This window comes from Anomaloglossus baeobatrachus, chromosome 4 (genome assembly GCF_048569485.1).
Source record: "Anomaloglossus baeobatrachus isolate aAnoBae1 chromosome 4, aAnoBae1.hap1, whole genome shotgun sequence".
In the NCBI taxonomy this organism is placed as follows: Eukaryota; Metazoa; Chordata; class Amphibia; order Anura; family Aromobatidae; genus Anomaloglossus; species Anomaloglossus baeobatrachus.
In genome coordinates this window covers 455,220,934-455,248,365 of record NC_134356.1, presented here as the reverse complement: position 1 = coordinate 455,248,365, position 27,432 = coordinate 455,220,934, and the positions used below count along the sequence as shown (strand labels likewise).

General features: G+C 42.4%; 1 protein-coding gene across 2 annotated transcripts in view; it reads left to right on the top strand.

The window, feature by feature from the left end:
- Positions 1 to 21,256, top strand: part of AP3B2 (adaptor related protein complex 3 subunit beta 2) — a 142,677-nt gene extending 121,421 nt beyond the window's left edge. For both annotated transcript variants that reach the window (XM_075345651.1, XM_075345650.1), the window contains exons 19-22: positions 2,358 to 2,442; positions 2,565 to 2,662; positions 4,774 to 4,912; positions 20,061 to 21,256. In XM_075345651.1, coding sequence (XP_075201766.1) covers positions 2,358 to 2,442; positions 2,565 to 2,662; positions 4,774 to 4,912; positions 20,061 to 20,211 — 473 coding nt within the window. In that variant the 3' untranslated portion in view covers positions 20,212 to 21,256. The remainder of the gene's footprint in view (positions 1 to 2,357; positions 2,443 to 2,564; positions 2,663 to 4,773; positions 4,913 to 20,060) is intronic.
- Positions 21,257 to 27,432: the final 6,176 nt, after the last annotated feature.

Sequence of the window (27,432 nt, the reverse complement as noted above, 5' to 3'; positions counted from 1 at the left end):
GAGAGAGAAAGAGGGAGGAGAGAGAGACAGAGAGAGGGAGGAGAGAGACAGAGGGAGGATAGAGAGGGAGGATAGAGAAAAAGGGAGGAGAGAGAGTGAGGAGAGAGAGGGAGGAGAGAGAGAGAAAGGGACGGAGGAGAGAGAGAGAGAGGGACAGAGGGAGAATAGAGAGGGAGGAGAGAGACAGAGGGAGGAGACAGTGGGAGGAGAGAGAGGCAGGATAGAAAGAGATTGACGGAGGAGAGATTGACAGAGGAGAGATTGACGGAGGAGAGAGAGAGAGGATAGATAAGGAGGAGAAAGAGCGGGAGGAGAGAGTGAGGAGAGAGGGAAAGAGAGGGCCAGAGGAGAGAGGGAGGATAGAGAGAGGTGAGAGGGAAAGAGAGGGACAGAGGAGAGAGGGAGGATAGTGAGAGAGAGAGAGAAGGAGGAGAGAGGCAGGATAGAGAGAGAGAGAGAGAAAGCGAGAGGGAGGAGAGAGAGAAAGCAAGAGGGAGGAGAGAGAGAGAAAGCGAGAGGGAGGAGAGAGAGAAAGCGAGAGGGAGGGGAGAGAAAGCGAGAGGGAGGAGAGAGAAAGTGAGAGGGAGGAGAGCGAGAAAGTGAGAGGGAGGAGAGAGAGAGAGAGGGAGGAGAGAGAGGGAGGCAGGATAGAGAGACATAGGGAGGAGAGAGAGGGAGGAGGGAGAGGCAGCGACGGAGGAGAGAGAGATGGAGAGAGGGAGGATAGAGAAGGAGGAGAGAGAGGGAGGAGAGAAAGAGAGAGGGGGGATAGAGAGAGAGGGAGGAGAGGGAGAGAGAGGGACAGAGAAGAGAGAGAGACATTAAGCCCTAAATTAATAAAGTTTGGCTTCAGCTTGAAACCAGACTTTATTAATTCACATGTAGTAAAGTAAAATAACACACACTAAACACCTTTTATCTACTTACATAATCACCAGTTCTGTCTGTTCCCCTACTCCGTGATGCACCACGGCATTGTCCGTTGCGCAGCCGCAGTTCGAGCGATGCTCCGCCTTCAGGATCCTCACTGGACGCACGTACGCATACACACATATACACACACAGCAGACACACATAGATACACCGAGCACATACACACACATAGCGCACATGCACACAACACAGCCACACACACTGCTGTATACTCACCTGTCCGGGGCCGCCGCCGATTCTGCCGTCAGCCCTTTACTGCAGTTGAATGCTTTGTGGCGCAGTAAAGCATTCAACTGCAGTAAAGCCATGACATCAACCTGCAGCGGCCGTTCCGTACACCGCACGCTATCACAGAGGAGTCTGTGTGCTGTAGCTGGATTCTCCGCGGGCCCGGAGGACAGGTGAGACACGGCATAATAAGGGACAGAAGGGAACCAGCAGGAGCACATTACTAAACAATGGGCTCATTGCTGCAGGGGACATCAGCCTCCCTCCACCAGATCTGTATACCCCCAGCCCCACCCCACCAGATCTGTATACCCCCAGCCCCCCTATCAGATCTGTATGACCCCAGCCCCCCCCACCAGATCTGTATGACCCCAGCCCCCCCACCAGATCTGTAGGCCCCCCCCACCAGATCTGTAGGTCCCCACCCCCCCACCAGATCTGTAGGTCCCTAGCCCCCCCACCAGATGTGTAGGCCCCTAGCACCCCCCACCAGATCTGTAGGCCCCTAGCCCCCCCACCAGGTCTGTAGGTCCCCACCCCTCCACCAGATCTGTATGCCCCCAGCCCCCCACCAGATCTGTATGCCCCCAGCCCACCTCACCAGATTTGTATGCCCCCAGCACACCTCACCAGATTTGTATGCCCCCAACCCCCCACCAGATTTGTATGCCCCCAGCCCCCCCACCAGATTTGTATGTCCCCAGCCCTCCCCAAAAGATATGTATGCCCCCCACCAGATCTGTATGCCCCCCCCCCACCAGATCTGAATGCCTCCAGCCCCCCTCACCAGATCTGCATGCCCCCAGCCCCACTCACCACTGCTCCTGTCAGCACCACTAAGCATAGACAGATGTTTTTTTCACCGCACTCCCGATGCAATAGCATTGGGCCTATTTCTAGTGTGTTACATAAAAAGAGCAGGAATTTATCTGTCTCCCTGTGTTGTGTAGACATCATTTCATCCACTAGCTCAGAGAAAACGGAAAATCAGAGATATAGCTTGTAGACGGGAAAACTGGCAAAATATTTCAGCTACAAGGCATACAATGGCCAGAAATTTGGCTATTCCGCAAATACACACATAACAGATTATTCTGAAAACTTACTTGAAACGACAGGGACACTTAAACTATTGGTTATTGATAACTGCACCTTTACATGCACGCAGGCATCATTATGTTCATTTTATTCTACAGAATCATTGCCACCAGGTGAAAATGCTACTGTCTTAATGGGCATTGATTTCTGTGACTCCACACAAGCTGCCAACTTCCAGCTCTGGTGAGAACGTGTATTCGTACACATATATTTAGAATTAGTTTTATGAATTTTGTGTGTGTCCAAAAACCCTGCTAATAAAAATGTAACAAAATGTAGCATAATGTAATATGTTTATTTTGCAGCACGCACACACGCCAGTTCTACGTGTCCATCCAGCCACCGGTGGGAGAGCTAATGCTCCCTGTGTTTATGAGCGAAAACGAGTTCAAGAAGGAGCAAGGTGAGTGAACGATCGTGTGGACAGATTACAAACAGATCAAATAATGAAAATAATACTTTGCTTTTGCTTTCAAGGCCAAATTTGTTAATAGCAGGTCTAGTTTTTTTTATTTGTTACCCTAAAAGGAACATACAAAATAAAACTTAGGGTAAGAAATGTCAGTTTATATACATTCTTTGAGTAGGCTATGTTCCCAATGTTTGATTAGACTATGCTGTTATTAGAGTTGCATAAAAAAAGATCAAGGATATGAGCCCAAACTTGTAATGTAGCTCTTTTCATGGTAGCCAGGCTGCTCTTAAAGGGAATCTGTCAGCGGGTTTTTGTTATGCAATCTGAGATTAGCATAACGCAGGGACAGAGATCCTGTATCCAGCGATGTGTTGCTCACTGGGCTGCTTGGTGCAGTACTGATAAAATCAGTATTTACTCGGCTGTAGATCTAGCAGTTCTCCGAATACAGAGCTCTGTATAACCTTGCACAAACCACTGATTGTTAGCTTTTTGTATACACTGTAAATTGGCAGAAAGCTGCCAATCAGTGGTGGGGACGGTGTTATACACAGCGCATGAATATGGAGGACTACATGGCACAAGATACCTTTTTCTCTAGTGATAATCTTCTGCTCATAAAACATTAATTTTATTTAAACTGCAACGAGCAGCCTAGTAAGTGGTACATTGCTGGACTCAGGGTCTTTGCCTTTACATCATGCTGCTCTCAGATTAAATAGCAAACAAATGGTGACGGATTAGCTTTAATAAGGCTTCTACAGATAGGCTTGTATAAACCTTTCCATTTAGCAGGGAATCCTGGCCTTCACCCTATAAGCCCAGTGCAGGGATCTGGACTTACACAGGGCCTCCTGGGTTATATCCACAGAGTGGCTGCTGGACAGTGGAGGAATCTGTAAGTTCAGCTGGGTCATTACTAAGAGATTAAAGTAATGGAGAGAATAGTGAGTTAGGCTAGTTTTACACATCCGGCTTTTTGCCGGTTCCAGCACACGCCAGTACAGTGTATACCGTACAGTGGCAGCGCGACAAGCTCCGATCACATGCTGTCACGTGATCCGGAAGTTACAGCGCTGCCACTGTACTGTATACACTGTACTGGTGTGCGCCGAATCCAGCAAACCGGCGAAAAACCGGATGTGTGAAACTAGCCTAAGTCGGGTAAACAGGAAAACGAGCCCAGGTCATGTGCTAAACACCTGGAGATACAAAATACAAGGGCTAGAGAAAGTTACACACCAGGGTAGTAACAAACTGGTAGCTGGAAGTAACTCTACAGGGCCCTCAATAGAGAGCTGATTACAATAGATATAGAACACTTGCAGTAAGGCCCCCTTCACATGTACGTGTTTCCGGTACCTATAGCATCCTTTTTTCATGGATATCATACCATTTTAACCTATGGTGATCTTCACATACAGTGTGTCCGTGTAACCACATAAAGACATGTCCATTTGTTTCCGGTAGCATGGATGACAAGGGCCAATACAAGTCTATGGGTCCTTGAAAAACATGTAGAGCACATGGATGGCATCACTGTGTCATCTGTGTACTGTACCTGTTTAACTTTGCAAAATATAAGAGAAGCTTTACAATTTCATTCTTTCTTCATCCATACCGGAAAAACACTGACACACTGATGGAAAACACTAATGACACCGGTACCATTTTTAACGTACATAATTTATAGGCACATGTGAAGGGGGCAGGAGACCTAGATCCACAAGTCCCAGCCAGACTAATGTAAAGCAGGAGTGACAGAGGAAGATGTTGTATGAAAGGGTTTAAACCTGGACAAAACATAAGTATGGTAAAACATTGAGTTTTTACATATATTAGAGTGGTTTCAGTCGGTTTATCTTGTTTTGTTCATTTATTTTTTCATGATTAGAAAGTGCAGTTGACTGTACTTGTCAATACATCGGTATCCTGCAAAAAAAACAAAACATGCCATGCTGTATGCTTTCTACTTTCTTTTTTTAAATATTTTTCCTTGATAATTTTTTTATTTGCAAAATGTGACCATCTTCCTTGCACTACAATGGCTTTAAAAAAATGCTAAAGAATATATACTGCAATGTCTTTCTGTAATGCAGGTAAACTTACTGGTATGAATGAGATCGCAGAACGATTGTCAGTGTCTGCGAAGTATCAAAGTGACCATGTCATAGTACAGCGAATCACATCGGCTGCTAACATGAACCGTGTGCCTTGTGGTGCAGATAAAGAATACAGGTAAGAAGCAATGGAACAGAAGGCAAATTGAAAAATTCTTAATAAAATTACAAATATGTGTATACCGTTGGAATCAACATTTTAGAAGGTAAAGCATAATAGCAGCAAACTGTGTTACTATCCTTGAAGGCAGGCATATTACCGTAATTCTAAAATGTAAAAAACATCTATATTTACACATAACCTTTATTAACTGAATCTTTTTGTTTGTGTTTTTTCCCCCTAAAGAAGACCTTTCACTCCATTTTTTATTTTAAACTTTATATCTCTCTTAAAAGGGAATGAAGAACTGTTTAATACATTTGTTTTTCTTCCACTTGTTCACCAAGATATGGGCTCCTGAATTTTAGGGCTCCCAATATGCAAATTCAACTTCAACCATTGGGCAGCAACAGAGATTCTTCTTTGGCGCACTTACTTTTCCCCCTTTATAATGCTGCCTAATCATAAAGAGGCAGCAACATAGAGGGGGAAAAACATCAAATGCCCACTCGCTTGACCACGCTGAGAACTCCTCGCTCTCATTACTTCCTGCCATTACAGCGCTGCAAGAGAAGAAGAGTGTGTCAAATGAGGGGGCGCTGTAATGTCATGCAGTGCCTAGCTTTTTATTTTGCCCACCTTGCGCTGTTATAGCAGAGATGATCTAGTTATATTGTTCACATGTCAAGATGCAGTAAATGTGAGCTTGTCATTTGGTTGATATTACCTTGTTACAGCTGAGCTGAAGAAATTGTTGGGTCCTGTCCTGAGTGTCCTGCTCTGGGGACACCTCTGGTGAGTCTGTAACCAGAAGGTCACAATGCCTCATTAGGCGCAGGTCTATAACTTGTATTTGAGTGAATTTAGTTAGTGTTGTAGAGGTTAAGGACTCTTTCATAACTGGCTGTCCTTGGTAGCCTTCATCTCAGGTGCAACTATTTTGTGACCACTTCCCTTCACTATAAAAAGTCATGTCTTACCATCTGATGCCGGTTATAGAATCTCATTCTTATGCTGCCCACTTTGAAAAGTGCCTGTCTCTAGAAGAAGCTGAGGAGTCGTGGCTATTGCAGCTGTGGTGTTTAGCTGTTTTGAAGGAGCTTGGAGTGTTTTCCTTTTTGTGTGTCTTCTCTCTGTCTATCTTCCCTACCTCGTGTTGTATATTGCCGTGGTGAGACTAGTGTGCTCACCGGCCTTCTCTACAGGCAGAGTGAATCCAGGGCAAGCAAGGGCGTAGGCACATGGTGGCGACAGGGGGGTGGACACGGGTAGGGATGTTAGGGAGCGCAGGGTACAGACTTAGGTGAGTTGCAGGAGGTGTCCCCTATCCCTACTGCCAAGGACTTTCTTCTATACCATTCCTGTTGTTACCTTTGTGTTGCGCTGCATATTGAGCTTCTGTCCGCTGTGGCGTGACAGGTCCACATCTGTCGTCGTGTAGCAAAGTTGGGTTGACATTTCAGCACCGGTGGAGGAGGAAAGATACAGTGCGGGAGCACAAGGAAGTGCAAACAATTTTATTATAGGATGGCTCAGACGTCAGCCTTGCTGTCCGTCGGCCCCCCTCATTTTACACACTGCAGCTCTCCTACTCTCTGGCTGCTGTAATGACAGGAATTGCCGAATGTGATAAGTTTTCAGAGTTGTTAAGTGAGCCTATTTTGACCTTCTCTGTGGATGTTTGCTTTTTTTCCTCCTCTATGACACTGCCTTCTTATGACTAGGCAGTGTAATGAAGGAGAAAAAAGTAAATGCCCCCAGAAAAGAATCTCTGCTTACACCCCCCTTGGTTAAAGGGGAAATTTACATATTGGATGCCCTAAACATCAGTAGCCCACATTGTGGCAAAGCAGTGGGAAAAAATAAAAAGGTTTTAATCAACTCCTGAGCACCATTTTAAGGAGCTATATACACATGATAAAAACGCATGTTAAAGAAACGCACAAAAATACGCAATGAAAAAAGACAAGGAAATAGATACAGAAATTCTGCAACATAAAAAACTCTCCAAAACGTCAATGTGGGACTGTAGCCTTAGATGCTGCAAACAGCCAGCTTTAAAGCACATGGACACCTTTGGAGACAGTTTTCTTGTTTAAGTACAATAATAGCAATAAAGTTTCATTAAATAATTTGCCCCATTTAACTATTACATGTTGTTTGTTTCCCTGCACAGTGCAGACTGCATAATGAGATTAACTGAAAATCCATTAGTTAGCTGGTCCATAACTCTCTTATCTGTCTTTTACTGAACTCATCTCTGCAGATTTATTACCACATGCCTCATAAAAGTGCAGTTGACCTTTGATGTGTTCATAAATTAGCTGAGAGGAGCTCCGCAAAAGGCCCCCTTCACTCGTCCGTGAGAAATGTGTTTTGCACTGTCGTGTTGAAGGTGCGTATGGCCCATCTGTGTGACCTGATTTTGTCACATGTGTACTGTCCCTGTGCTATCCATGTGACATTCAGATAGCCCACGGACAGCATGAACTTCTATACTTACCTATCCATGGTGCTGATGTCCCCTGCACTGCGGACACACTTGCTTCTGCGTCTGCAGTGATTATGCAATGAGCATAATTAGCGGGACCCAGAAGCAAATGACAGCAACACCAAATTCAGCAGCGTTGGACACAGGTGAGTATAGAATCATTTGTAGCGCAGCGTAACTGCATGCGTCCTGCGTCCCTAGCATAATCTATGAAGATTATGCAGGAGCCGTGCGCACGTGGCGTCTTAGAGCACAGCGATTCGGCTGCTGCCCAAAGCGCTGTGTTCTAAGAAGTGACATGTCACTTCTTCCATGCGCTGTGCCTGCAGCCCCTGCTCTGTCTATGGCAGGAGCTGCAGTCAGAGCGCATGGAATCGGCTTTTTTTTTTTCACTACGGACATTTTCTGCGGCGATTTGAAGTGCACGTGTGCTCTTCAGATCGCTGCAGAAATTTCTGCAGGGCTAGTACGCAACGTACGCACATAGCCTTAATGTCCAGTAGTAATCCTGTAAACTACATGATTATATCAGCAGCACAGATATGTGCCCTCCTTATCCAGATCAAGGCATAAGATATACCGGTAATCTAATCCGTAAAGAGCAGCAAAGAAAATAGTGCATTGATATAGTACTCGATTCCCTACAATGAATAGTGGCAGTAATGACCCACTTCCCCTTTACCAACTCTCTATTGCCATTGCTGTGTACAGAGCTTAGTATATTCCTATGAGATGCATTTTCAGATGTTCTCCTCCGCCTTTTGCTGTTCCAAGCTGACAGGCAGAAAGATATTAAACCTACAAGCTGGAGACAGGATAGAACTAATGTGATGCTGCATCTCTCTGCAAACAGCACTCACTGTGAGTAAAGCCGACCATGCACATTACATGGCTATCTGTTGAACAACGCTTCGTCCAATCATTTGATCGACAGCCATCTCGACCATCTTTCCCATATATAAGATCCCTCGTTTGTCTGAGAAAGCCACCAACATACAGACTGTTCCTGTTTATGGATACACTGGAAATTCTGAAAACAGCAAGTAGTCATGGCCATGTTAGTGGAGTTGTTAAGCACATAATGTACGTTTCATGCTACTGAGCTCCATCACTTGCTCTCAGAACAAGTGCAGGATGATGAGACCCTGCTCCCTCTCAAAAGCTAGGGGCGTAAAGGTAAATGTAGCTTCCAGGGCTTTATAATAGGGAAACACATCAGAAGGAGAGAAATATTGCATATGGCCCATATTTTGCACACAGTAGTCTATTCTGCACTATATATAAAGCCAAAGAAAATTGAATCTGTAGAATGTGATTTAGGTTAAATGTAAATATATGAAAAATGTCAAATGTATATAAACTCCATATATAAGTGTTTTATCCTTCAGTCTGTGTTAATCAGCTGTTTTCCTAACGCAGTGACACAGATATTCCAGAGGCAGAGCCCACATGTATAAGGTAGTGGATGCATGGTGTGTTCAAGAGTAGTATATGCAGTCTTTACAAGTTTTATTCTGCCTATGAATAAATGATGTCCAAAAATAAAAAGGCTTTTTCACTTGTAATTAGGATTAGAGGAGGCAATTAGTACTACATTGGCTGTTACCAGTCTTCAGAGTATTACAGATGCTGTCATAGACTTCAGTTAGTATATACATATTCCAATCAGCTATAACATTAAAACTAATAAATTGATATTGCGAAAATGGTATTTATCAAGGGATGGGGATGGAATATATTAAGCAATAATTAAATATCAAGAAAAAAGGACAAGTGCAAACAATTGAGTATATTGTTGAAAAAAGTAATTACAGATAAAAAAGTTTCAAAACATACAGTTTAGCCACAAATCTGTCGTCAGACTGCTCAAAAACTCCTGTTCACTATTGAAAGTGCCTACAATTGATACTTGAGAATCAGAACCATACATCAGGTTTTCCTTACATCATATCAACAGCTATTTACACGTGTGTCACTTAGTTGAGGAAGAGCTGGCACCAGGAGGCATTATAGGAAGAAGAAGCACATATAAAGGCAGAGTGATGGGTTCTTTGGGTGACTATCTACTAGGAATCCTGGGCAATCATGTGAATGTTACTTTGACACAAACTACCTATGTTTCTCTAAAAATAAGACAGTGCCTTATATTATTTCCTGTCGTGAAGGGCTTATTTTTAGGGTAGGTCTTATTTTTGGGGAAACACAACTACGTTTACCTCCAAAAGAAGGGAGACACCCGCACAGGAAAATTGAACTTACCAGACCTCGTACATGTAGAGATGGCCAGTGAACAGGCTCTTCTCTCATACTGATCTCTGTCGCTCTCAAGTCCCCCTGTGTTCCACAGCGGTGGGCTCTACTTGCTGGCCAGAAGTATCACTCACTTAGAATTAGTGAGAGTGGAGTGGTACTGTTACCTTATGTGTGCAAGAGCGGAAGGTGTGTGTGTGTGTGTGTGTGTGTAATGATACTATGATCAGATGTGTATTTGTGAGAGTGGTGTGATACTGGACCTGATCTGTACATCTGTGAGAGCGGAGGGATACTGGGCCCGATCTGTGTGTATGAGTGGAACAGCGAGGGACTTGGCAGCGACTCGAGTCTCTGTGGGAGAACCCAACAACTGTCTGCACTTGCCAGCTGTAGTTGTTCGGGGTCTGGTGAGTGTGATTTTTTTTTTTTGGGGGGGGGGGAGCAGTCTACTTTTTTTCAGACTGTCTTCTCTCTATTGGGGGTGTTTGCTTTCATTAATGAAGTGTTCTGCTGTATTCTTTAGTTTTTTTTAGTTGTCTGGACACTTCCTTATTGAACTGCAACTAGGGCTTTCTTTTTGGAGTAACGGCTGCTCGTGAAAGCACCCGCCCCCATCGTTTGTGCGTCATGGGCAAATCGCTGCCCGTGGCGGACAAGATCGCCAGTACCCGTGACACATACTTACCTTCCTAGCGACGTCGCTGTGGCCGGCGAACAGCCTCTTTTCTAAGGGGGGGCGGTTTGTGCGGCGTCACAGCGACGTCACACGGCAGGCGTCCAATAGAAGCGGAAAGGCGGAGAACAGCTACATGAAAGTCACGCCCACGTCGTTGCCAGAGGACACAGGTACGGTGTTGTTCGTCAGTCCTGGGGTGTCACACGTAGCAATGTGTGCTACCTCAGGTACGATCAACAACCTGCGTCCAAAATCAGCAAAGATATTTTGGAAATGGACGACGTGTCAACAATCAATGATTTGGTAAGTATTTTGCATTGTTAGCGGTCTCATACGTGTCACACGCAACAACGTCGCTAACGAGGTCGGATGTACGTCACAAATTCCGTAACCACAACGACATCTCGTTAGCGATGTCGTTGCATGTAAAGCCCCCTTAATGCTTATATTTTAAGCATACTTGAAAAGGCTGAACATTCCTGCTAGTGCTTATTTTTGGGATAGCTTTTGTTTTCAGGGAAACAGGGTACCTACATAAAGAGGTTGTCCAGGCCTAGGTTCAAGTCTGCAGTTACTGTATGTGACTGCAGACTTGTGAATTCTCACAGTGCCACACTGCGCCCTATCAGGATTTTCTAGTACCTGAAGCAGGCAAGCTTGTGACCGCAAGTATATATTTTGCATACATGCGGTTATATGCCAATTGCCACTCTCAATACAAGTCACATGACTGCCTGCTCCTAGTGCTGGTGAATCCTGAGAGCGTGCACTGTGCACGCTGTCAGAATTCAAAAGTCTGCAATCACATAGTGCCTGCAGACTTAAGCTGGGTTTACACACTGCAACATCTCAAACGACATCGCTGTAACGTCACCGGTTTTGTGACGCAATAGCGATGTCGTTTGCGATGTTGCAGTGTGTGAAACACATCAGCGACCTGGCCCCTGCTGTGAAGTTGCTGATCGCTACAAATCGTTCAGGACCATTCCTAGGTCCTTTGTTTCCCGCTGTGCAGCATGCATCGCTACAAAGTTTCAGTGTGTGAAAGACTTTGCAGCGACTTTGTTAGCAACTTCCCTTTCAAAAAGCTGCTTATCAACGTCCCCAACAACCAGCTAGGTCGCTCTGCAGGTCCGGATCGCTGTTGCGTTGTTGGCCAGGTTTGCCTGTTTGACAGCTCACCAGAGACTTAGGGAGGTCGCTGTTACGTCACAAAACCGGTGACGGTACAGCGATGTCCTTTGCGATGTTGCAGTGTGTAAACCCAGCTTTACACCAATGTACAAACCATTTCAAAAGTGGGTCAGAAGCACCCAAAGCCACTCATCAGTCTTAATAAACATGGACACTTTTTTAGGATCATGGAATGGTCCTCATTGCTCATACATTATGTAGTGATATAGGCAATATGGTGTGTATATATATATATATATATATATATATATATATATATATATATATATGTATATATGTATATATATATATATATATATATATATATATATATATATTTATATATATATATATATATATATATTTATATATATATCTTTCCACACTAATTCCAGTACACTGCAACATCTGCATCAATTTAAACAGAGTACACAGCGCAGACCATGCAGTGATTCAAGTTAGGAAGCAGATGCTTTCCTTTTTATACTCAGAAACTAAACATTAATTGAGCAGTTTTAGGGTATGTTCAGAGGTTCAGTATTTGCAGCAGAAAAATAAGCTACAAATACTGATGTTTTAGCAGGAAAAACGATGCATAAAATACATTCGATTTTGCCTCTATTTTTTTGCATGTGTTTTTGATACATTATTGTTCCCATTTATTAGAATGGGTGAAAAACAGTGAAAAAATTGACATGAAAATTTAAAACTAATTCAAGTCGGCAAAGAAAAAATAAGCAGCTTGTGCATGAGATTTCAGAAATCTCATTCACTTGGCTGGTACTGTAAAATGCTGTGTTTTTCCCGCAACATAAACATGCAGAAAAAAAGGCAACATGTGCATATAACCTTAGTAGAAAAACAGCACATGACACGTTGATAATCAAGCTCAACCTAGGGTTTCACTCTCCATGACTTCATGAGCTCTACTGAAGTATCATTATCTATTTATTTTGTTATTTGAAGTTTACCCTTTTTATACAATATTGCTATTAACTAATTATTAATAGGATAAAAAATATTTAAATGCTATTAATAATTAGCCTGCCAGCCTTACTGGAAGGTCAGCTACAGGGACAGGGAGAACATTAACTTACCGTATATCCTCCCTGCTGCTGCTTGCATTCAGTCATAGGGGCGTGCAGGGAGCTTATGTAGCCAGCTGTAATTACTCCCAGACATTTTGCGTGACAGCCTACTTTGCAGTGAGTGTGTGTGTGAGTGTGTGTGTGTGAGTGTGTGAGTGTGTGAGTGTGTGTGTGTGTGTGCAAGGCAGTGTGTCAGTCAGTGTCAGGTAGTGATACAGCTATCACTCACAGTACAGTCAGCAATGACTGTACTTACACCACACATCCCCTATGACTGAAAGCGAGAAGCTGCAAGGAATTATATAAGGCTACCATTAAGGCACCCTTCACGTGTCCATATAAAACACATACGTTACACCGGTCCGGTGTCATCAGTGTGCCATACATGTGTCATCCGTGTGCCATCTGTGTTTTACCAATGATTGATTGCTCTCAGTGAGAAACAAAATTAAAATGTTGTAGTTTTACCTTTTAATGGCTAACTAAAATAAAATAAGATGATGTTACAAAGCAAGGTTTCGAGACATCTCAGGTCTTTTCATGATACCATGCCTGATGAAGAGACCTGAGATGTCTCGAAAGCTTGCTTTGTAACATCATCATATTTTATTTTATTTTAGTTAGCCATTAAAAGGTATCACAAGTAGAAAATTAAATTTTGTTTCTCTCATGAGAGCAATCAATCATTTTTCAACTGGCTAAGGGTATGTGCCCACGTTGCGTTTTTACATGCGTTTCTGCAGCGTTTTCAACTGCAGCGTTTTAATGCCAAAATGCATGCGTTTTGATTTCCAAGCAAAGTCTATGAGAAATAGGGATTTCTTGTGGGCACTTTGCTGTTCAAAACGCTGCTTTTAATTTGCATATTTTTGGGCAAAAACTCAGCGTTTAAAGAAGCAGCATGTCAATTGTTTTTGCCATTTGAGCTGTGTTTTGATAACATTAGAGTCAATGAGAAGATGCGAAACGCATTCTACATCAAAATCCTAGCATTTTACATGATTTTTGGATGCAGAAAACAAGCGTTTTTGACAATTTAATTGCCTGCGTTTTTGACATTATATTAAAGGCATGATATGTTCCTTTACACACACACACAGTCCGACAATTAAAATTAAGAACATTAACGTTATTTTATACATAAATATTATCAAACATTTATCATTTTAATAAAGTCAGCTATTTTGTTTATGATTATAATCTTGATATTTGTTATCATTTTTTCCCATTTTTTCGTAGTGTTTGAATGTTAAAACTTTATTTAGCAGTGTATTTGTCATCAAAACGCATCTGACTTTAAGCAATGAAAAAGCATGTAAAAACTGGGCCAAAACGCGGTAAAAACGCAAGCGTATTTATAACGTTTTTTCTGGTCAAAAGCAACTTTGGCAAAAACCATTTCTGCTAAAGGGTGCGTTTAGAACTGCAACAACCTCGACGCAACGTGGGCACACAGCCTAACACGGTACCGAAACCTTTTTCTTTTAACTGTTTTTCCAGCATGGCTAAAGAAATCAAAATATTACAAAACTTCTCCCATTCTTTGCAATGTTAAACACATACAGCACACGGATTGTACACAGATGTCATCCTTGTGCTGTACATGTTTTTCACAAATCAATAGACTTGTATTGGCTCTGGCCATCCAATCTGACGGAAATGGCTACCGAGCCTTCCCTAAAACCACTGGAAGTGGAAGGCTAACATGCTGGTAGGTAGGCGACAAGGGCAGACCAGGGGATCACGGTGCCCCGGCAGCTGGCGGCACGGGTATTTACACAAATATTCTCTGATAGGAGCAACAGCAGCAGCTGATATCGAGACGGGTAGTTACGGCAGCGGCGGCCGAGATGGGTAGTTGCAGCAGCAGCAGCGGCCAAGATGGGTAGTTGCAGCAGCAGCGGCCAAGATTGGTAGTTGCAGCAGCGGCGGCCGAGATGGGTAATTGCAGCAGTAGTGGCCGGTATCGTAGGAGCGACCAATTGCACAATTGGACAATTTCAGGAGCAATAGTAGGTATGGATAGTTGCAGCAGAAGAGTCATCATGCACTGGAACACTGAAGAGCATCAGCAATACAGCACACATCACAATAACAGCAGCCGCAGCACAAACGTCCCTTTGAACTAGCAATGTTAGGAACACGTTGCCCAGGCACCTCCCTTAAGGAAAAAGTTCCTTAAATATCAGATGCCCCTCGGCCATAGGACAACCCATAAGGACACTCCCAGGAGACCTGTGCGGCGTGTGCAGGCTTCGGGAGTCGAAGACAGGAGACGGGGATGGTGCAGTCACTGCTGGGTAGCCGGGAAGGTGAGAGTGCCGGCGTCGCTGCCAGGGGCAAGGCAGTGCAGGGGAGGCTGGTATTGGCATTACATTTATCAATGAAGAAAAATGGTTCATTGGTAAAAGTTAGCAAATTTAATATTTGTATTAATCTTATTGCTCATTGCTGTACAATATATTATAACCATTAAATCACTGCCGACAACTCTACAAGTAAGGCCTCTTTCAGATATTTGTGATTCTTCTCATAAGTAAAAATGGTCCAATTTTCATCAGTGTTTTTTTATCACATTTTCATCAGATTTTGGTCATTGTGTACATTTTTTACCATTGTTTTTTTTCATATGCCAAAATAAAAACTGATGTAGGATTCTCAAATTTTCTCCTTTCAGTTAGGCCACTTTCACACATCAGTTTTTTGCCATCAGTCACAATCCGTTGAATTTTGAAAAAAATAGATCCGGCGACTGATGCCGCTGGATCCGTTTTTTTGTCATCGACTTGTATTAGCGACGGATTGCGACGGATGGCCTCACGTTTCATGCATTGAAAAATGTTTGTTCGTCGGACGGAGACGACGGCCAAAGTAACATTTTTTGTGTACGTCAAAAAAACGGACAGCGACGGATCTGTCGCCGTTTTTCGTTTGATAGAATGGAAGGCTATGGGCGCAGGATACGTCGTCATCCGTCAAATGACGGAATCTGGCGACTGATTCCGTTTTTTTAACTGAGCATGCTCTAATTTATTATTTAGCCCCTGGCTAGTCGGATCTGTCAAAAAACTGATCCGTCACATCAGTTTAGCCACGATCTGCGACCGATCCGTTGAGAAAACGGATTGTGACTGATGGCAAAAAACTGATGTGTGAAAGGGGCCTTAGTGAAAAATGAACAGCACATAGATGGCATCTCAGTGCTGTCCAATTTTTTTACAGACCCATAGACATCCATAACCAAGATTGACCTATGAATCAAAATTGAACATGTGACTGTTTTTGTGCAGACCACTGAGTCCGCAGAAATACATGGACTTGTGAATAACCCCATAACCTATACATGGATAGAACTTACAAATGGAAAACTGAAGTCTAAAAAAGTCCTAAGATGAAACTCCAATGGTAAAAACTGACACATTAACCAAACTCTGATGAACAACACTGATGAAACTCAGACCATTCATTGTGTAGATTAAAAACCTTTCATTCGAATGAGCCGAGACTTAAAGCGTAACTATTGCTTTAATTTTTATTTCATAAATCAATAGTACACATAAAAATAGGTAACTTTGTAATATATCTTATCAGACAAATTTGCTTCTTTATCTGATAGAACTGATCAATCATTATCAAAATTCTCAATTATGAGGTAAAATCTGTAAGCAGTGAAGACTTTCCCATTACTGAGATAGGAGATGACAGTTGGTGTGCCTGAGATTCTATGTAGATAGAAGAGGGGGGGAGGGTGGAGCTCTGTCTCTAGCTTTTCCCTCTGCCTTTAGCTCCTTCCTCCTTCATAGAATCTCATTACCATGTTTCTCTGAAAATAAGACCTCCCCCAAAAATAAGACCTAGCAGGAGTTTTCAGGGAGGCTTAAAATATAAGACCTAAGAAAATAAGACCTAGTTGTGGTTCAATAATGAAGTGTCCATGCAGCGGTAAAAAAGTTAAAGAATCCTGCAGGACACTTCATTATAGGCCTCTTTCACACGTTCGTGAAAAACCACGCACGTTTTTCACAGATGTGTCAGAGGTGCGTTTTGCCCTCCGTGAGCTCTGTTTATGGCCTACGTGTGTTCTTTGTGTGTTAGCTGTGATAACACATGGAGAACGGAAACTTTCTGCTCACCTGTTCCTGGCGTCGTTGTCCGTGGTGCTGATCTTCAGTCTCCGGTCCTGCCGACTACCTGCTGCTGCTGCTTCCGGCCGCAGTGAAGTGAATATTCAATGAGCATAATGAGCGGCGGTCGGAAGCAAGTGACAGTAGTGGCAGAGACAGGAGGGCTGGAGAAGGTGAGTAAAGTTTTATTTTTTTTTATTTTTTAAAACATGTGTTTTCTCAGGCCCGTGTCAAACGGAACACCTCCGTGTGGTCCGTTTGCGTTCCGTGTGACACCCGTGATGCCGGAGAAGAACGGACATGTTGACGTGTGGAGCACACCGACACACGTATGCTCCACACGTAAACACGCACGTGAGCGCAGACCCATTGATTTTAATGGGTCTACGTGTGCCCGTGTCTCCGGTACGTGAGGAAAAGGACCAAACACGTACCGGAGACAAGGACGTGTGAAAGAGGCCATAGACGTTGGACACCCCCAAAAGAAAGAAGAGAGAAGACCCCGCGATTATACTCACCAGACACCAACCGGAAGCATGGGAGCGCATCAAGGACCTGCGGCACAACCACACATATCAGATTACATATACACACACATGAGATCGCACACGAGATCACACACACACACACAATCACACTACAAATCGCATACACACACTTACCACATCCAGCGATATCGCTTGCTTCTTGGCGGCGTAAGGACCTGCAATGCTGTGTACTGTGCAGTGGAGCTTCCAGGACCTGCAGGAGGAACGCATCACATGGCCGGAAGCAATTGGTATCACTGGATGTGGTGAGTCTGTGCACGTGATTGTACCGCTATGTGCAATTTCATGAGTGTATGCTATCTGATGTGTGAGCGTGTGTTCTCATGTATGTGAGTGTCGGCCAGACGCAGAGGAGGACGGCATGCAGCAAACCTGCTGTGAGAGCCCACCGGAGATCACAGGGAGGAATGATGTGTATGTCTATATGAGTGTGTGTGTATATGTATGAGCGTGTGATCTGATGTATGCAAGTGTTGGCCAGATGCAGGGGAGGACTGCATGTAGCACACCTGCTGGGACCACCCGCTGGAGATCACAGGGAGATCTGGAAGCCACACAGACGCCTGGGGTTGGTAAGTATGACGATCCTGGGAAGGGGGGTCTGCTTCCTGTGGGGAGTAAACTTACCCTCAACCATGTCTCCTCGAGAATAAGACATCCCCCGAAAATAGGACCTAGTACTTTTTTCGGGACAAAAAAAAAAATATATAAGACAATGTCTTATTTTCAGGGAAACAGGTTAGTAACAGCTCTCATTTCCTATCTCAGTAATGGCAAAGTCTTCACTGAATACATATTTAATCTCAGACTTGAGAATTTTGATAATGACTGATCCATTCTGGCAAACAAAGAAGCCAATTTGTCTGATAAGATATATTACTAAGTTGATTATCTTCGTGTATTATTGATTTATGAAATACAAATTAAAATGACGGTTCTGCTTTAAGTGCAAGAACAAGTCTTCAGATAACATTAGCAATCAATTAATTGTGTCCTGATACAAAAGGACAAACAATCCAGATTTCGCTTCTAGGGAAGAACATGTAAAAACAGAAAAATCTTTGCCAGCATCATTCACATTATAAATGTTTTATTGGAGATCCACTTATAGTCCATCCAATGTTACCTGGAAAAATAAATATGAAAGGAAGAGAACAGGGTCCCTGGTGCCACCTATTGAAGGCAGTAATCCAAGAAGTTAATATTGACCTCTTAAAGAGTCTTGCCACATGCCTTATAAATATAAAGCCAAAGCCAAACCAGAAGCTTCTGAAAAAGGAAAATGATTTTTGCCCGATTTGTATTTCAGGGCTTTTTACAATTGCATCTAAATCCTGTTGCAGATTCAGTCACATTTGACCAATAAATAATACTCCATGCAATGCTACTTGTAAACTCCAGAGAACTCTGTTAATTGCTCTTATACATGTCTCTTCAGATCATACTGCTGCGGTTTATTTCTCCTGTTCTGTTTTCAACTCTGTGAATAAATTACCTTACCACACATATATATATACACTTTGCACACAAAAAGTTAGGGATATTTAGCTTTTGGGTGACATTTATGTAAACCATTAAAAGTTTACAGTACAGTTATATTTTATAATGAAAGTAAGGCATTTAATTAGAAACATGTAAAGGTTTTATATTTGATTCAGGTCTGGAGAAAGTGCAGGCCACTCCATTTGAGGTACCCCAGTCTCCAGCAGCTATTCCCTAATGCTGAGACGTTGCTGCGCTGGAGAATTGTCATCCATGAAGATGAAATTAGGCCGGTGTTCTTCATGCAGATGCACAGTGTCTGGATAAATGATTTTATTCAAGTAGTAAAGATTTGTCACTGTACCATTACCAAAGTATAGGGCAGTTCTGTATTGACAAGATACCACCACCACCAAAGGTTTGTCTGGTGACAACAGAGATGATGCATAGAGCTCTTATTGACGTCTACAACTTCATTGGCAGCCATCATTTCTGCTCAGCGCGAATTGACTTTCATCAGTTAACAGCACTGAGGCCTCGTAGTTTCCCGAGCAGTAAGATGATGACACCTTTGCCTGGTGGTGTGGTCCAGTACCCTTGCAGGTCATCTAGCACACAAAGCACACTGATATAAACGGTTTTGAATGGTCTGACACTTGGGTGCCTCTCACCTACCCTTAAATGTGCCTGGAACTGTGTGCCATTCATCAACCAATTAGCCAATTCTGAAGGGCATTGTTCACAATGAAGCGGTCAGCAGTGTGGGATGTGGCTGTCCACTTCTATACCTTTCTGTGAATCTTCTAGTCTCTCTGTATGTCTTTTGCAACCTGCTGATGACACTCTGTGACACTATAAGCTCCGTGCCCACTTGTGTCTGAGAACATCCTGCGTGAAGCCTCACAATGGCGAGGCACTGTGCTGATCAATTGTCAGATGTCGTCTTTGTTTCATGATGTCAAAATGTAAACAGCATAATGAGGAGGACTGTTTGAAATCCAATTCTAATTGAACCCCGAAATGTATTGGGCGATTCATGGATCACCTGTTGTGAATTTTGCTAAAAGCTCCTTGTTAGAGAACAGCAAGTTGTGCAAATAGTACTGACACATGGAACAGTTGGACATGTGCATCCAAAAGTTTAGAGGAGGTCACATTAGAAGGTTAGCGTGCATTATAGGATCCTCCTCAAATTTCACCCTAAAGCCAAATATCCCTAACTTTATGTGAGGTGTGTGTGTGTGTGTGTGTGTGTGTTCTATACACACACACAACTATATATGTTCTCCATGCACACAGCTAAGTTGCTAATATTTGTCATGCCTCTACAGATTTGCTGCTAAAACTGTGTCCAGTGGAACCCTCGTTCTGGTGACCTTGACTCTGAAGGATGCTACTTCTGCGCTGCTGACAATCAATAGCGAAAAAATGGTGATTGCAACAATGTTGGCAAAGGACATTGTCCAGGCCCTTGCCCAGTGATCAGTTTCTACCTGATTTCGTAACAGAGAGGTCACATGTGGTATTGGTTTAATACTCGCACTGAAACAACTGTAAAGATCAGATGCTGCGTGACTTACAGAACATCTACTATGCTGATAAGACTAATTTGTAGGTTAATGTTTATTTATAAAACTGTCATCAGAAAATCTTTTATTTATATGCCTAATTAAGAGGAAGGTAAAATGGATACTGAAAGAGGTAAAGACACTGCACTCGCATGGCCTTAATATAATTTAGCCTCTGAAATGTCATTATTAACAATGAATGCAGAACCATGTATGTTTATGGCATATTGTTACAATTACAGGTCTACAGTTGTCATTTATTATTTATATATTTAGTAATCATTTAATAAAATGAGAGAGCCTCTAATTAATATTGTGTTTACAACCCACTTAGTGTAGCCTTCAGTAGCCAACAGATTACCTGGCCTTTAGCAATACATTGATATGTAATGCTTGAGTTTAAATATTAAATGGTTATTTCCATCTTCATACATTGATATTGTCAGGTTGGGCTTGTGAAAAAGAACACTTTTGCAATTTACTGCTTGTAAAAAAAAAATTCCAGCCATTCTTGAAATATTAATACTTTACTCTTCTTTACAGCTTGTGGCTTAGGAAACTAACCATCGCTGCTGTCTAGCTTGTAAGCACTGCACTGAAGCTGGCTGGGATAAGGAGGTAACAGCACGGTCCAGTGATCCGTGCTAGCTGCAAAACAGTGCTTTCAAGCCCCATAAAAAAGAGACGGTAAGCTCTGCGCATGTTCTGCTGTTTAGAAGCAGTTGTTGGTTTCCACGGCTACGAGCTGTAAACAAAAGAAAAATGTTGTCGGCTCAAGAACAGATAAAAATTTCAACAAGCAATTAAATGCAAAATCGCTTACATTTACAAGCACTGTCCAACAATATTTATCTATGATGTTGGAAATAACCTTTTAATTCATACTGGGATACAAGTATTGTACGTTAAAAGAATAGTGAATTGAGATCATAGCTCAATGGAAATCTAGTAATTAAATTCCTCCAAAAATCATCCAGAATATGAAGCTTGGATAACTAAGGCTAAGTATGCATTGTGTTTGTTCCCACTCTCAGGTGCATACACTCGAGAGGTGTACACTTCACACTGGCCTCAGTCAGGACCTGTAAGGACACACCGTAACAAAATATTTTTCTTTGCATTAGTCCTCTGTATAGGAAATGCAGTCTGCTGCGCTTTTCTATACAATTAGGGTCCCATTACACATAGCGACGTTCCAGCGATCCCAACAACAATACAACCTGGTCAGGATCGCTGGTACGTCGCTACATGGTCGCTAGTGAGCTGTCAAACAGGCAGATCTAATTAACGACGCAGCAACGGTACGGCGATCCGTATAATGACCTTGGCGGTCGTTGGGACCCTGTCACACAGCAACTATTCTGACGAGTCAGACCTTGATAGAGGCGTAGTGATTCCACCCAGGCATGCCAACAAGGTCGCTCGTCGTTGTTATGGCGTGAAACACAGCGATGCATGCTGCCCAGTGGGACACCAACGATCAAATAATGAACCAGGACGTTCAGGTACAATCAGCGATTTCGTAGCAGGCGGCCGGTCTATGTGTAACACGTAGCGAGATCGCTAGCGAGGTCGCTGTTGCGTCAAAAAAAACCTGTGACGTTTCAGCGATCTCGCTAACAACATCGCTATGTGTAACGGGGCCTTTACACACGCAGCATGCAGTAGCATATCTGCCAGTCAGAGACCGAACAAACACACTTTCGGCATCTATCTTGATAACTGGAGCCTATATCAACATTACAATATACGGTGGGAAAAGCTCCAGCCGTATAATACAGGCTAAGCACAGAGCCAGTGTGCATCTTGCCGAATCAAGATAAACAAGTCACTACCTAAAAAAATTCAGAAAGAGCCATTTTTAGATTTAAATCACTCTCAGTACAGGGGGCAGGAACATCTTCAGGTTCCTATACAGTACACACTGTATGTCAGAACAAGGAGCAATTCATCTTGACACAGGTAAAGACTATCAATGTACATGTAATACTACACAGCACTTAAAGCAGGCCATACACACTAGATGGCTGTCAGCCAAACTATGCTTCAACCGATCAATCGTCCGACTGCCATCTTGGCTGACTCTTCCATACACAGGATCCCTAGTTTGGCTCAGCACGCCTGTATTCTTTATGAGAAAGCCACCAGTGGACTTGTCGACTAGTGGCTTTTCACCGTGAGATTAATGTGATTGGCAGTCCAAAATCGGACATGCTCCACCAACATATCTACCCACCATCAGTCGGCATGGGTGAATACACAGACCATTGGCTGAACCCGTCAGAATCAGCAGGTTCAGCCGACATTAGTATAATGTGTATGGGGGTCTTTAGAGCTCGCTCACATGAGCATATAATCGGACAAGTGTAATCTGATAAATAAGGGATTGCAATCTGACCCACGTTATTAAATGAGGCATTGCAAATCTGCGTTTTTTTCCTCAGCTGTATTCGGCATGCTGCGATTTGACTTTGAAATCGGTACAGTGCAAGAAAAAAATCTGATGCCATATGGACCATTAGCATGACATTTTTACGGATACATTACAATTCTGTAACATGACCAACTGTAAATGGTCCTGTAATAGAATAAAAAACGAATTGCAAACAGACAGCACACAAAAGACAAGTGAAAAATAATCGTCCCACTTTTCTGTATGAGAATGAGACCGATTTTCATGCACTCGTGTAACCCCAGGCTTAGGACACTGCTAGAAAGAACCTGAAACACCATTGTATGTTGGTAATATTGTAATCCAATACATTTGTAACTTGAAGGGCCACTGTATGCATTTCTTGAGAAAATTTTGGTGTGAGGCTGTGTACTGTTTAATCAGTGCAAAATATATGTGAAAATTATAATTAGTCGATACATTAAGATTAGATTAATAAAAGCAACTATTGTTCTATCTGTGCTGTGCTTCCATGGCTCTAGTTCTTAGAAACACAGTATCGATACATACTGATAGGATGTAATGACGTGACAGTAATACACTGTTTAACCCTGGGGTGACTCCTGTAGCTTCTTACTGTTTCCTACCCTGTGTACTGTTTTCAGTGTAAGAGTATAGTTTTATTTATTAACATCTGTTGAGTCAATAAAGTGTACATGAAGAAGCATAAGTGCACTGTGTCGTGGTTTTTTTTCCAAAATATTTTTCTTGCTAAGGTATACTTTTAGTTTCTGATAACCCCCCCCAAAGATTATATATTGCATATATTACATATACTAGATAAGAGTTATCTCATCTTCAGCAATAACTCACCGCTCCCAAGGCTTCTTGCTTGCAGGGGGTTGGTTCATTTCTGCTTGATTGACAGCTCTGACCACCGAAAATGGTGTTCTCCGATGCCAGTATATGATCAATGTTAGCTACTGGGAACCAACCACAATAATAATAAAATCAATAAAGCAAAATTGTGGAATCTCAATTAAATACTCATAAAACTTAGCTTTTAATCATGCCTTAAAAAAAAGGCCGCAACACACTGACCTCTACAGTTAAAAACAATATAACAACATATATCATTGGTTTGGTCCCTCTGTCTCAAAATTATTTTGGACAGTAGAATGCACGAATAAACGTTATGGACAATTTACTTAGAGCATACCATTTCATCTCTCATTATAGTAAATTAGAACAATCTCACCCAATTCACAAGTGCCACTCTTATGTCTTTCTAGGGTCCAATCAATCCTTTTCTGGAACCTAATATTGCCATAAATTTTCTCCCGCCAGAAATTTTCTTGCAATGCGGTTCATCGCTAGATTCTTCAGGGGAGTCTGTTGTGTGGCATTCTTAGATAATGGTCCACATCTCTGGACTCAAACATGCATATGACAGCAGTGGCATGTGCTTATCGCTTTGTATGAGCGGGATCAAATTTATGGCAATATTAGGTTCCAGAAAAGGATTGATTGGACCCTAGAAAGACAGAAGAGTGGCACTTGTGAATTAGTGAGATTGTTCTAATTTACTATAATGAGAGATGAAATGGTATTCTCTAAGTAAATATTGACCATAACGTTTTTTGGTGCATTCTTACTGCCCAAAATAGTTTTGAGACAGAGGGACCAAACCAATGATATATGTTGTTATATTGCTTTTAACTGTAGAGGTCAGTGTGTAGCGGCTTTTTTTTAAGGCATAATTAAAAGCTAAGTTTTATGAGTATTTAATTGAGATTCCACAATTTTGCTTTATTGATGCCACTATATGAGCAAATGCTTGTAAACTCTGCACATATTTGGTCAACCACACTATTAGAGTGGCTGGTTCCCCTCGTAACAATACAATAAAAGTGAAAGTCTTTCTCTTCTCGGGAAAGGAGATGAATTTTAATAACAAGTAAAGTTTCTTGCTTTTACAATAAATCTAAATTTCAACCATTAATGAAGATGAAAATATTTAATTTTCTTTTCACCTGCATAACTGATACATAGACAGACAGAGAACGGAGCTAGCTTACTGACATTCCCTTTCATTAATACAATTCATATTGGGCACATTGAAAACACTCAACTAGGCTTCCTCCCAGCTGCAAAAGGTACGGACACCATTTACCAGCTCTGCAGTGTCTCTGACAACCTTGGCTTGGACAGAAAATACTAACAACCATTGATATTGGACTAACGTCTAAATGTCGATTGTGGTGGATGTTATAATTATACGTTACTGTTTTAGCATTTTATTTTAACCATGTTTGAATATAGGTTACATTGTGACTTTTGCTATTGCATGATGGGACGCTGGCTGTTGTTATTGCATAGGGAAAGAATTAGGTCAATTGGAACACATTTTTAACCAAATAAATTTAAAAGAGCTGGAAAGATAAAAAAAAGGGCAATTATGAGCTAAGCTTTCTTCACGTTTCATAGTCTTAAGACCCCGTTACACACAACGACGTATCTAACGATATATCGCCGGGGTCACATACACACATCCGGCATCGTTAGCGACGTTGTTGAGTGTGACACCAACGAACGGCCGTTAACGATAAAAAATACTCACCTTATCGTTGATCGTTGACACGTCGTTCATTTTCAAAAAATCATTGATTGTTCAGGACGCAGGTTGTTCGTCGTTCCCGAGGCAGCACGCATCGCTATGTGTGACACCTCGGGAACAACGAACTACAGCTTACCTGCGTCCGCCGGCAATGAGAAAGGAAGGAGGTGGGCGGGGATGTCACGGCCGCTCATCTCCGCCCCCACTTCTATTGGGTGGCCGCTTAGTGACGTCGCTGTTACGCCGCACGAACTGCCCCCTTAGAAAGGAGGCGGTTTGCCGGCCACAGCGACGTCACTAGGCAGGTAAGTACGTGTGACGGCTCCTAACGATATTGTGCGCCACGGGCAGCGATTTGCCCGTGACGCACAGCCAACGGGGGCGGGTGCTTTCACCAGCGATATTGCTATCGATATCACTGCGTGTAAAGCCTCCTTTAAGGTTGAAGGTTGGCTTAAGTCCATCAAATTTAACCGTTAGGCTAACATTGATCCAGAGGAAGGCAGAAACTCCTTGGGGCAGACACTAAGCTCCATATCAGAAAAAAAATTCCTGCCCGACTCCACATACGGCAATCAGACTAGTTCCCTGGATCAACGCCCAATCACAGATGCTAGTGCACATAATTGGTAATATTACATTTTTCAAGAAAGACATCAAGGCCTCTATTCAATTTTAGTAGTGAATTAAGTATTACAACATCTCACTGCTCTTTAAGTAAAGAATTTGCATCTGTAATTATGACTACCACCAAAGCTGCTGCAACCTCCAACCTACTGTCCTTCCACTGTATGAAGTACGATGTATGATTCTAAGCCCTTGCAGGGTCATCTCACATTCTGTGCCAGTCTGTCATTATTTGTTCACTGCAATTTGTGCATGTGTTTTGTATGTAAAACCTCTTCACAGGTACTGCATGGAATAAACGTTGCTCTTAAAATAAATAATGACCAAGAACAACGCACTTTGAAAACCTACGTAGGCAAACAAGGATAATACATTGGCTAAATCATATAGGAAGACCACAAGAAAACATTTTTAACTCCTCCTCAGAATATGAGACAATAGTCTCTAACCCCAATACTAAAGATATGGGTAATTGTCAAGTAAGCAAGGACTTGCAATCTACACAAATGGTGATGGAATAAAAAAAAATGGAAAAAAGGGGAGCAAGAGAATCAAGAGGAGAGCTAAGAAGATACCCAGTACTGCAGAGGAGAATATTAAAGTGAACCTGACAAGTCCCCCTGCTCACCAATGCACCAACACTTGTATATTGCTGGTTAAAGGAAATCTGTCAGCATTTGTTTGCCACCTAATCTGAGAGCAGCATAACGTAGGGACAGATATCATGATTACAGCGATGTGTCACTTACTGAGCTGCTTAGTGTAGTTTTGATAAAATCACTGTTTAATCATCAGTAGATTATCATTAGAGAACTACTTGGCCTGATGCCAGATAATTCAGCATATTCATGAGCTCTGTATAACTCCTAGATCTGCTGCAGAGAGAACTTTGATTTTAATCAAAATGACAGCAAACAGCTCAGTAAGTGATACATCACTGGAATCAGGGTATCTGTCTCTATATTATGTTGCTTTCAGATGAGGTAGCAAAAACCTAGTAACAGATTCCCTTTATATACCTGCCTAACCAGATCTTTATAGAGTTTGACACTTAAACACATGTTTTAAAAAAAAGTATTTTAAACTCTTTTTTTTGATATGCAAGGATTTTGACTAGTTGATGAGGCCTTGGTTTTCTCAGACAAATTTTCCCCCTCAGCATGGTATCACGCCTCTGGGCATGATAACATGATTTACAAGAGCCAGTGTCATTGCTAGCTCTCTGCAAATCTCAGTCATGCGGCTGAATTTCTTTACCCATGTTATTGCGCCTCTGAAGTCGGGTGTACGATTCCCTGCTTTAGAAGCGTGCTGTACATGTCTGGAAGCTGATCTTCGGCTCTTCTGTGTACTGTTATGTACTCGTATGAATGTTTGTTTGTATATGAACCTCTGAATTGTAAAGCGCTGTGGAATATGTTGGCGCTATAGAAATAAATATTACTATTACGCAAACTGTCTGTGATGTCCGCCCGAAACCACAGACACAGGGTGACAGT